Source organism: Talpa occidentalis, unplaced genomic scaffold (genome assembly GCF_014898055.3).
Source record: "Talpa occidentalis isolate TD23 unplaced genomic scaffold, MPIMG_talOcc4v2.1 talOcc4.16, whole genome shotgun sequence".
Classification (NCBI taxonomy): Eukaryota; Metazoa; Chordata; class Mammalia; order Eulipotyphla; family Talpidae; genus Talpa; species Talpa occidentalis.
The window spans coordinates 68,275,642-68,287,125 of record NW_023601653.1 but is presented as its reverse complement, the minus strand read 5'-3'; the positions used below and the strand labels follow the sequence as shown (position 1 = coordinate 68,287,125).

The 11,484-nt window shown below is 42.1% G+C and overlaps 1 protein-coding gene across 1 annotated transcript; it reads right to left on the bottom strand.

Annotated features, from left to right (window-relative positions):
• Window positions 1–2,893: 2,893 nt before the first annotated feature.
• On the bottom strand, window positions 2,894–3,203 carry LOC119248367 (ubiquinol-cytochrome-c reductase complex assembly factor 5-like). Its single transcript, XM_037515323.2, has one exon. The coding sequence runs from the start codon at window positions 3,194–3,196 to the stop codon at window positions 2,954–2,956; it is 243 nt and encodes an 80-aa protein (XP_037371220.1). The 5' UTR covers window positions 3,197–3,203; the 3' UTR covers window positions 2,894–2,953.
• Window positions 3,204–11,484: the final 8,281 nt, after the last annotated feature.

Sequence of the window (11,484 nt, the reverse complement as noted above, 5' to 3'; positions counted from 1 at the left end):
TCTGGCGAGTCCTCTCGCCCTCCCATGCATCTGGCCTGTATCCCGGTTCTTGTATAAATAAATCTTTAAAAAAATAAAAAAGTAAGAAGGATAAAAACATAATAAAAACCTGGATGAAAGTGTTTTTCCCATACTTCTCACATTGAGATTTTCCTTAAAACCCTAGTCCAGTCCACAGATGATCTGTCTTCTAAATGAGTGATATTTACCATCAGGGGCACACTCTAGGTCCTAAATCATAGGCTGTTCAGTGTATTTCTCCACTAACTTTCTTGTTTGTGTTGGAATTTTTGTAAGTGAATATCTTATATCCTCTGAAAATCAAAGAAAGCGTTGTCAAACATACTAAATACAAGGTTTCTTGGGAACTGTGATGTTCAGCCAGAAGACATTCAGCCATTGACTCGGGTTATTTTTTCCCATCAATGTTATAATAAACTGACATGGACAAAGACCTGCTGTATTCCCCATTTGGTCTAACATTCTGAAGGCACATGCGAGAAGAGAGAGATTGACATTTGTATTTTGAGGGGACCCAATAACAGTGATCATAACAGTCTGTAACAGGGCCTCCCCAGTGGCGCAGCGGTTGAGCGCTGGGCTGCGAAGCTGCCCGCAGCCTCTGCAGCGCTGGTTCGATCCCCGGCTGCTCCCAGGCCACAGGAGGAGGGTCCCACATGGCGCGCAGACCTCTCCTGCCGCCCGCTGCTCCCCTCAGCAGTGTACTTCGGTCCTTCTGCCTGCTCTGCTCCCTGCTCTGGCTCTGGTGAATTCTCTCACCCTCCCGCGCTTCTGACTGCACCCAGTGTTTGTATAAATAAATAAATAAATAAAATAAATCTTAAAAAAAAAAAAGCTTATAACAGTCTGTAACAGTGATCTACAAATATTTATTGAAAATGAAGTCCTGGGGCCTCCCTGGTGGCACAAGGCGTTAAGCACCACACTACAAAGCAGCACGAGTTCAATCCCTGGCCGGCCAGGGAGCAACACACATGGTGAGGCAGACCTCTCCTGCCTCACCCACTGTTCCTCTTAGCAGTATACTTCAGTCCATCTGCCTGTCCTGTTCCCCACTCTGTTTCTGGTGAATCCTCTCAACCCCACATCTCTGGCCTGTACCCCAGCTCTTATATGCATGAAGAAATAATAAATCTTAAAAAAAAAAAAAAAAAGAAAATGAAGTCCTCATGAAGCATAATCTAAGCATGGGATTTCTGTGACTCCTTTGCCTCTTTGAATACGAACTCTCAGTTTTATTTCTTACTTTAGGAAACTAAATATTGATTCAGTTACTATCTGAGTTTGGGTGTGGTTGGGTGGCAACCTCCTTTGCCCTGATGCATTCATATTTGAACTTTGACACACTGCATTGTTCACGCAAACGGGGATTTGAAACAGCAAGAGTAAAGCCTGTAATTAATAGAGAGGGGTGGAGGATACACATAGGCAAACAGGGAGCAGCTGGGACTTCACCTGGGTCCTCCTTTCCCCCCAATTTTATGATTTGATTTGATTAACCCCTTCTCTCTACAGGTTGAATCCCAGTTCATCAGTCCTGAAGAGGGACAGAAACAGACTTCCCTTCTGGCCTCCTTGGTGTAAGTGGCTTTTCTGAGACCACCATCCCCTGGGAATAGTACCAAGGCATCTCCTAAGACATTGCCACATTAAGGTGAGGCAGTAGTTTTTTGGAGAACAAAGTATTCCAAGAAAATGTTAGCACATGGAAGACCAAAGACTACATTTGAAAAAGAAGAAATAATTTGGAAATGAGAAAATAATATCCTTTAATAGAATGGTATGAAACAGAATATAAAATATACACACGAAAAGAACTCAGAATGCTGGGATAAAAGAAAGAATTCTTAACATGTCAATTTCTTTTTCCTTAAGCCGTACTGATAAGTGCTTATCACCACTCATTTTTTGGTGTATATGATTGGAAATGTATATGAGTATCTCTGAATAAGGATTATATGTATATACTAGATATAAACACAAGGTAACTATTATATCAGATATTATATATGCATGTAGTTATGCAAAAAATAATATATAGATTAAGATAATAAGCTATTAGAAAGAGATAATTATAAGATAATATATAATTATGTAATTATATAATATGTAATTGATGTAATTTCCACTCCAGAAATACTTTAAGTGGTTATAATAAAAATCCTCAGGCAAGAACTCTTCCAGGTAGTGTGTGATGTCTGCCTTGCTAAAGTCCTCAAGTCAGGATTCCTTTTTTTTTTTTTTTTTAAGAATTATTTATTTATTTATACAAGCACTGGGTACAGTCAGAAGTGAGAGAATTCACCAGAGCCAGGGCGGGGAGCAGAGCAGGCAGAAGGACCAAAGCACACTGCTGAGGGGAGCAGCGGGCGGCAGGAGAGGTCTGTGCGCCATATGGAACCCTCATCCAGTGGCCTGGGAGCAGCCGGGGATCGAGCCAGCGCTGCAGAGGCTGCAGGCAGCTTCGCAGCCCAGCGCTCAACCGCTGCGCCACCGGGGAGTCCCCTCAAGTCAGGATTCTGACATCCAGATCAAAACTAACTCTAGGGAATAACCCTCAACAGAGCTATTCTACTGTGTGGCCACATGGCACACCGCTTTAGTACTTAATGCAGCCTACATTTTGGAGATCATTAAATCTTGAACATCCCCCACTCCCCCCCCCCAAAAAAAAAAAATTCCTGGCAGATTATCAGACTGAATTTTTTTTTTTTCAATTTGTTAAAATATATTTCACAGACTAGTTTCATTGGGCAGATGTGTTCTAGGAGGAAATAATTTTCGCTCAGGTGCTGTCAACAAATAACTTGGGAAGTGTATTCAAGCAGAGAGAAAAACTGAAAAATTCTTTGTAAAGGCACTTGTGTATAAGAACAAGAAATCTGTAAAGTACATTCTTAATGGAGTTGAAACCAGTAGTAAAATTTAATAGTTACTTTATTGACTGCTGAAGTTCAGTCTCTGATGCATCTTCCAGCCTTTTCTGATATTGTCTCTCTGAGGCTTTTTTACGGTAGACATCATAGAAGGTCTCCTGGCCCACGCGCACTTTAATCATGATCCACTCCATCATTCCTCCCAGGACAAAGAAGAAGGGCAGGAACCTGTAGACGCCAAGTCGCTGCTTCCCGGGCACCGGCTGCAGAGCCCGCCTCACCTGGGCCCTGGAAAACATGCTCGTGGAGAAGGGCACGGTGTAAGCTGGGGTGGCGGGAGTTGCCACGGCCCCTGGATTGGCGAGCCTGGGTAATGCCGGCCCCTGCGCCCCTCCCAGGCCCGGTGGTGGAGCGTGGGGAGCGTCCGGGCGGCTCCTCCCCAGACTGAATTTTTTAAAGAATCAAAAGAGATACAGAGAATTGGTGGGACCATTCGACTGTAAGAACAGTCAAAGACAGTGAACATGTTGAGGTGGAAGATGAGTTATATCCTCCTCCAGGGGAGCAGGAAATACTGGAGCTGGGTGATTTCCTTACACAGAAAGCAGAAACAGTGATGGAATAGAGACAAGATTTGCCAAAACCAAGTTTCTATCATGTTTCCATCACATGCCAGTGCTGTGGGCAAACCACATTCATGGGGACCTCAGAGTGTGTGCTGTAGAGTGTTTCAAGAGTTGTTTGATTCAAATAGAGGCAGACGTGGAGGGATCTCCTGATTCTAACGCAAAATAGCTATTTGATCACTAGATGTAATTGATAGACTAAGTTAGTTTAAAACATAATACCTAACTAGTCAAGCATATTTGAGCTTTCTTTTCCCCCTAAGTTTTATTGAGATACAATTGACAAATAACATTGTATTAGTTTAAGGTGCACCACATAATGAATCAATACATGTATATGCTGTGAAATGATTTACACAGTAAGGCTACTTACTATACTTACCACCTCACATAGTTACCATTTTTGTGAATACGTGGGGAGAACATGTCATAGCTACTGTCTTAGCAAATTTCAAGTATTTCATGCAGTATTACTAACTAAAACCACCATGCTGTATGTTGTATTTGCAGAACTTATTTATCTTTTATGTATGTATGTATGTATGTATGTATGTATGTATTTTTAAAGATTTATTTACTTATACAAGAACTGGGGTACAGGCCAGATGTACAGGAGGGTGAGAGGATTCACCAGAGACAGAGCAGGGAGCAGAACAGGCATATGGACAGAAAACACTGCTGAGGGGAGCAGCAGGCAAGCCAGGAGAGGTCTGCTTCGCTGTGTGGGTTTCTTCCTGGCCAGCCGGGAATTGAACCCGCGCTGCAGAGGCTGCGGACAACTTCACAGCACTGTGCTCAACTCGCTGCACCACCAGGGAGGCCCTTATTTATCTATTACTGAAAATTTGTGCCCTTTGGCCAACATCCTTAGTCCCTGGCAACTGCCATTCTACCCTGTTTCTGAGTTTGAGACTCATCTCTCCTGCATAAATGAGATGATACAGTATTTGTCTTTCTCTGTCTGACTTATTTCACTTAGCATAATGTTCACAAGGTTCATCCATAATGTCACACATTGCAGAATTTACTTCATTTTTATGGGCAATTAGCATATTATCTCTATCTATCTATCTAACTCCATCCACCCATCCATGTTTTTTTTTTTTTTAAAGATTTATTTACTTGGGCCTCCCCGGTGGCGCAGCGGTTGAGCGCTGGGTTGCAAAGCTGCCTGCGGCCTCTGCAGCGCTGGTTCAATCCCCAGCTGCTCCCCGGCCACCGGAGGAGGGTCCCACATGGCGCGCAGACCTCTCCTGCCGCCCGCTGCTCCCCTCAGCAGTGTGCTTCAGTCCTTCTGCCTGCTCTGCTCCCTGCTCTGGCTCTGGTGAATTCTCTCACCCTCCCGCACTTCTGACTGTACCCAGTGCATGTATAAATAAATAAATAAATCTTAAAAAAAAAAAAAGTTGAAGTCTTCATTATTAAAAGAAAAAAAGATTTATTTACTTACGTGCATAAGGACTGGGGTACAGGCCAGTGGTGTGGAGGGTGAGAGGATTCACCAGAGACAGTGGGGAGCAGAACAGGCAGATTGACTGAAATACACTGCTGAGGGGAGCAGCGGGTGAGCCAGGAGAGGTCTGCTGCACCATGTGGGTCACCTCTCTGGCTGGGGATTGAACTTGTGCTGCAGTGGTCGTGGATAGCTTCATAGGTTGCATCTTAACCCCTGCGCCACCAGGGAGGCCCACCATCGATCTTTTTTATCCATTTATCCATTAATGGATACAGGTTTTTTCCATTTTAAAATTTTGAGCGGGGGAGGGAGCCTCCCTGGTGGCTTAGGGGTTAAAGACACAGCACTATCAAGCTATTGCCAGTCACTGCAGCATGAGTTCAATCCCTGAGCCAGGGAGCTAACCCACATGGCACAGCACACCTCTTCTGTCTTGTCCACTGCTCCCCTCAGTTGTGTATTTCAGTAGATACAACTGTTCTGCTTCCTACTCTGTCTCTGGTGAATCCTCTCATCCCCTGCACCTCTGGCCTACACCCCAGGTCTTGTATGCATAAATAAATTAGATAAACAAATCTTTAAAATTTTGAGCGATATCCACAACTTTTTCTATAATGGTTGCCTCAATTTTTATCACCACCAATAGTGTACAAGATTTCCCTTTGCTCCACATCCTTATCAATACTTGTTATCTCTTGTCTTTTTGATAGCAGCCATCCTAACAGGTGCAAGGTGATATCTCATTGTGGTTTTGATTTTCATCTCTGTTATTAGTGATGCTGAGTACATTTTTGTATAACTTTTGGCCATTTTGCATATCTTCTTTGGAAAATTATTCAGTTCCTCTGCCCATTTTTAAATTGAAGTATTTGTTATTTTTGTTTTCATATAAAGTTCCTTACATATTTGGAAGTTAAATCCCTGTCAGATACATGATTTGCAAATATTTATTCCATTCCTAGGTTGCCTTTTATTTTGTTTGTTATTTCTTTTTCTATGTAGAAGATTTGTAGTTTGATTTATTTGCTTATTTTTGCTTTTGTTGCTTGTGCTTTGAGTGTCATACCCAAAAAATAATTGCTAAGATCAGTGTCAATAAGCTTTTTCTCTATATTTTCTCCTAGAAGTCATATTTCAGATCTTGCATTTAAATCTTTACTCCAACCTAAATTAATTTTTTAAAAAAGATTATATATGCATACAAGAACTGGGGTGTAGACCAGAGGTGTGTGTGTGGGGAGGGGGTGAGAGGATTCACCAGAGAGAGTGGGGAGCAGGACAGGCAGATCTACCAAAACACACTGCTGAGGGGAGCAGCGGGTGGGACAGGAGAGGTCAGCTATGCCATGTGGGTTGCTCCCTGACTGGCCAGGGATTAAACAAACTTTGTGTATGTATGTAAAGATCTTTCATGTGAAACTAGGGCTTTCCTCCCTAAGTCCTAATGATCATACAAAGCTAGGAAATATCAAGGGCTTGGGAGATGTAAACCAGGAGTCAGTTTGACCAAAGGACGTTCCAAAGATGAATCATTTCATCATCTTGACTATTGACAAAGTTCTCAGTGACCATCTTCATTTTCTTTACCTATGGGTTTTTCATCAACTGTTTGCTTTTTTATTTTAAGGCTTCTTCAACTTGTAATGCTTTTAGCCAAACTGCTGAAAGCTGATGTTAATGAAATCCTCCACGCCACTGGCAATTTTGTTCAAAGCCTACTCTTCAAAGGTATAAATGGCCCCATGTTCCTCAACCAAGAACACAGACTGAGCTACAAGTGCCAGGCAAGGCACAATGCCAAGAAACCCAGCTCTTCGGGGTCTGGCAAATCAAATTCTACCAGAACTCCTGTGTTTTCCTTCTGGTTTGTATAAATGGTCTTGCTAAATTGTGTATCTTTATATTGTATATCTTTAAACAGGCATTTGGAGGAAATGCCAGCCATATCTCAGAATTCTTTTTCACATATCAGCTGTTTCCAGTGATGCAACCCCTTTCAGTAATTCTCCCTGGTATTTTTCTGCAATGAACCCTTATGAGTCACTGGTCGGGATCCAAAAGCCAAAGTTTCTGAAAAGTCAGCCTAATCCCATAAGTCATTAAACGCGACTTGACACCTACCCTTCTTGGCCACCTCAGGGAAGGGTAGATAGAAAAGGGTTGGCAGAGGATAGAATTGTGTATGTAAAGACAAGTAATTAATAACCAAAAGAAAATAGAATATAGTTCAGCATATTTGAAAACTCTGGGTTTCACATTTCTCTAAATTGGCATTCATTTTCATACAATCTTTCAGTAGACAATGACTGTATTGTAATAAAATTTTATTATTTACTTAAGGATTTATTGATGTGACTAAAACCTAAATTGGATGTACTGGTTTTCCCTTGTGTCCATATCAATCAGACTCTCCAAAGGCAACCGCAAAGTTCTCCTACCTGACAAATAGCTTGGGCATGTGAATGTCTGTGTGTGTTTTTTGTGGGAGAGGGAGCATGGAGGGATTGGTTTAGACTGTTCCCTAGAAACACATTTTCTAGGATATTTCTAACCAGGCTCTAAAGAGATATTTATGGAAGATCCAATCACAGTCTTACCAGCTCTCACCAGTATTTACTGATTGAAAGTTTCCTAGGTGCCAGGAACTATATTAAAAGTAGACATACAAGAACTAGCAAAATTCAGTGCCTGTTCTTTGTTAAGTGAATCTGTAGGTGAAGTTTATTCTGGGCCTCAGAATGCTACCTAATTATTCCAGGAGTAGATAAAATTTAACAGTCATGGTTTCACATATGCAACATTGCTTACTGGGATATATTTTAAAGAAAGTTATAGACCATAAAACCCAGAGGCTGCCTCATATTTTCTGAGCAACTCTGCTTTTCCATCATTCCACAGAGAGCTCATTAGTGTTGGCATCTTATTTCTTCTACCACATATGGTTACTATTTTCATTTTACTCCAAGTAGTAGAGTACCCAGCTAAAATCGCTAGAGAAGTCCTACTCCCAGAGAAGTCCTGGGAGATCAGACTGTACAAAACGGAGGATGAAGATAAAGGAACACAGGTTGATGACCTCTTTCTAATGGATATTAGTGAGAGTTTGACATTCTGCTCCTTTATTATCAAAAGCTCACTCTAAATTCCAGGAAGTCTTTCTGACTGGTGACTCTGTGGGTCTGCATTACATCAGCCCTTCTCAAAGTGTGGTCCCTGGAGCAGCAGCAGTAGCAGCATTACTTGAGAAGTTATTCAAAATGCAGATTCTCATGTCCCACCATAGACCAGTGAATCAGAAACTCTGGGGCAGGGGTCCAGCAAAATGTGTTACAATAAGCATTTTGTGAAGTCTCCCTTATTAATATATCAATTAAGACAAAAGAAGGACTCTTCCCTTCATAGAATGTGAAGTAAGCTGGAGGGAAGAATAATTAATGATGCCACTAATCATAAAATTATACCACACAAGAGTTCCAAGGAGGGAAAAAACATTGAAAGAATTTGGGGGAGCAGAAGCAGAGGGAACGAACCTGGAGGTAGTGAAGAGATCGATGAAACGTGGAGTAAGTTTTGCATTTTGATCCTCATTTAAGCATTCATACTGAGTTCCTGACTGAGGGGAAGAAATCTGGATAAGGGCCTCCCTGGTGGCACAGAGGTGAAAGACAGCACTATCAAGCTATTGCCAGCCACTGCAGCAGGAGTTCGATCCCTGGCCTGGCCAGGGAGCAACCCACATGGCTCAGCAGACCTCTCCTGTCTCGCCTGCTGCTCCCCTGAGTAGTGTGTTTCAGTAGATCTGCCTGTTCTGTTCCCTACTCTGTCTCTGGTGACACCACACTTCTAGCTTACACCCCAGTTCTTGTATACATAAATAAATAAATCTTAAAAAAAAAAAAGAAATCTGGATAAGCTGTGATTCTCATCCTAAAGAATTTTACAGTAGGGGTGCGGTGGAGACATGTGAGAAAGAATGACCAGGCTAAATGACTAGTGCCTTGTTCAAGTGCATTAGGTACTAAAGTTTTGGGGCACAGAAGAAAGAGAAACTAGTTCTAACAGAAGCAGTGGAGAATATAATGCAGGTTATATGCCTTCCTGGAGGTGTTACCTGAATCTGAAGGATGATAAGAAATACTCCAGGTAGAGGGAAAAAGAAAGTCCAGGCAAAGGGAATGGCATGAACAAAAAGCAAGTCCAAAGAAGCTGCCTCTCTCCTGTCTGCTTTGCTATATCTTTCTGGTGGTCATGATGAACCCTCAGTGTGCCCAAACCCAAGTAAACATCACCCACAAATCTTCTTTTTAATAAAAGTTGCATTTTTTTTCAAAATTTAAGACATACTAGAAGTTTGTCCTATAATTCCTCCCAATCTCTAGATCTTTATTATTTTACTTTTTAGTTGTTAAAAAAATACGTGATATAAGATTTACCCTATGAACCATTTTAAGTATACAGTTTGGTAGGGTAACCCAGTCACATTATTATGTAACAAGTTCACAAATTTTTCCTTATTTTACTCTTCAGGATGCTTGAAAGCCACTAACTGCAAGAAAGGCTTCGCCATCATAATTTTTAATAATATTAAGGTGAACATTTGTAGGAAGCTTACTATTTTTCAGGCACTGTAGTGGGCACTTTCCATGCCTGAAGACATTTGACTCTTACACCAACTCTGTAAGTTGTGTGCTATTTTGGCCCTTACTTTATTTTATTTATTTTTAAAAAGACTTATTTTATTCATTTATGCATACAAGAGATGGGTTGTAAGCCAGAGGTGCGGGGGCATGGGGGTGAGAGGATTCACAGAAACAGTGGGGAGCAGAACAGCCAGTCTGACTGAAATACGCTGCTGAGGAGAGCAGTGGGCAAGACAGGAGAGGTCTGCTGCACCATGTGGGTCACCTCCCTGGCAGGGGATAGAACTCATACTGCAGTGGCTGCTGATAGCTTCATAGCACTGAGACTTAACTCCTTGCTCCACCAGGGAGGCCCCTGGTCCTCATTTTATAGACGAGAAAACTGAAGCACAGAGAAGGTAGTAACTTATCAAGGGTCACACAGCCAATAAATGGTGTTCATCATACAGATTGTTTGCTCCATTATCTTTCTTTTGCAAGAGTGGTATCTTCTGGTTGCAAGGGCAGTAAATAGCCCTTTTAAATTCCCCTTTGCAGGGGCCTCTTTGGTGGCGCAAGGGGTAAAGCACCGCACTACGAAGCAGTCCACAGCCTCTGCAGCACCAGCACGAGTTCGATCCCCGGCTGGCTGGGGAACAACCCACATGGCGAAGCAGATCCCTCCTGTCTCGCCCACTGTTCTCTTCAACAGTGTATTTCAGTCAGTCTGCCTGTTTTGTTCCCCACTCTGCCTCTAGTGAATTCTCTCACCCCCCCACAACCCCATCTCTGGCCTGTACACCAACTCTTACATGCATAAATAAATAAATCTTAAGAAAAAAATAAATTCCCCTTTGCAGTAAAATTAACTTCCTAGAAATCCAAGTGAAATACATTTAAGGTAAATAAGCACTTCACCCTAGCTCAGGCATTACTTTTTTTTGCACTGCATGACTAATACATCACTGGAGCCACAGAAGCCCCTATAACTGGAACCACTCCAGCTTCTCAGATACACAGGATTGGATAATGTCCAATAGGATCCCAAAGTTAAAAAGTTTTCTGGATTAAAATCAAAAGGCCAGTGTAAAAGAAGATTCAGAACTGGAGAGATTTTAGAAAAGCTGAGTGAACTGGTGACTTAGACAAGTTACAAAGGAAAGAAGAGGGGCCTCCCCGGTGGCGCAGCGGTTGAGCGCTGGGTTGCGAAGCTGCCCGCAGCCTCTGCAGCGCCGGTTCAATCCCCGGCTGCTCCCCGGCCACCGGAGGAGGGTCCCACATGGCGCGCAGACCTCTCCTGCCGCCCGCTGCTCCCCTCAGCAGTGTACTTCAGTCCTTCTGCCTGCTCTGCTCCCCGCTCTGGCCCTGGTGAATTCTCTCACCCTCCCACGCTTCTGACTATACCCAGTGCATGTATAAACAAAAAACAAACAAACAAATAATAAAAATAAATAAAAAAAACATGCCTCTATAAAAAAAAAAAAAAAAACAAAGGAAAGAAGAGGAGAAACATTTAAGTCACAAACTTCAAAATATGAGAGAAGGAAAAATTGCCCAAGAAATCATGGTGAGCAAGTTCTACAATGTTTCCTCATTTTTCATTCCCTTTGTCCTGACCTGTAAAACATGCCTCGTTGCTACATTATATCCAGGAATGAACTATTTTTTGCTTTAGGCAGCCATTTATCTTTGAGAGTGATTAAAAATTGATTTAAATGTCTGTTTTAATATTTATTTTATTTGATACCATTTCCATAGATCTTCATTTATCTGTGCAGTTTCTATCTGGTGTCTTATTCCAGGAGTCAGCAAATTTCTGTAAATGATCAGATAATAAATAATGTAGGATTTGCCTGCCAGATAGTATCTTGTAATTGTGCAAATCT

What these genes read in the sequence shown, in the direction of transcription:
- LOC119248367 (XM_037515323.2), bottom strand. Translation starts at nt 3,196, where the DNA reads ATGTTTTCCAGGGCCCAGGTGAGGCGGGCTCTGCAGCCGGTGCCCGGG.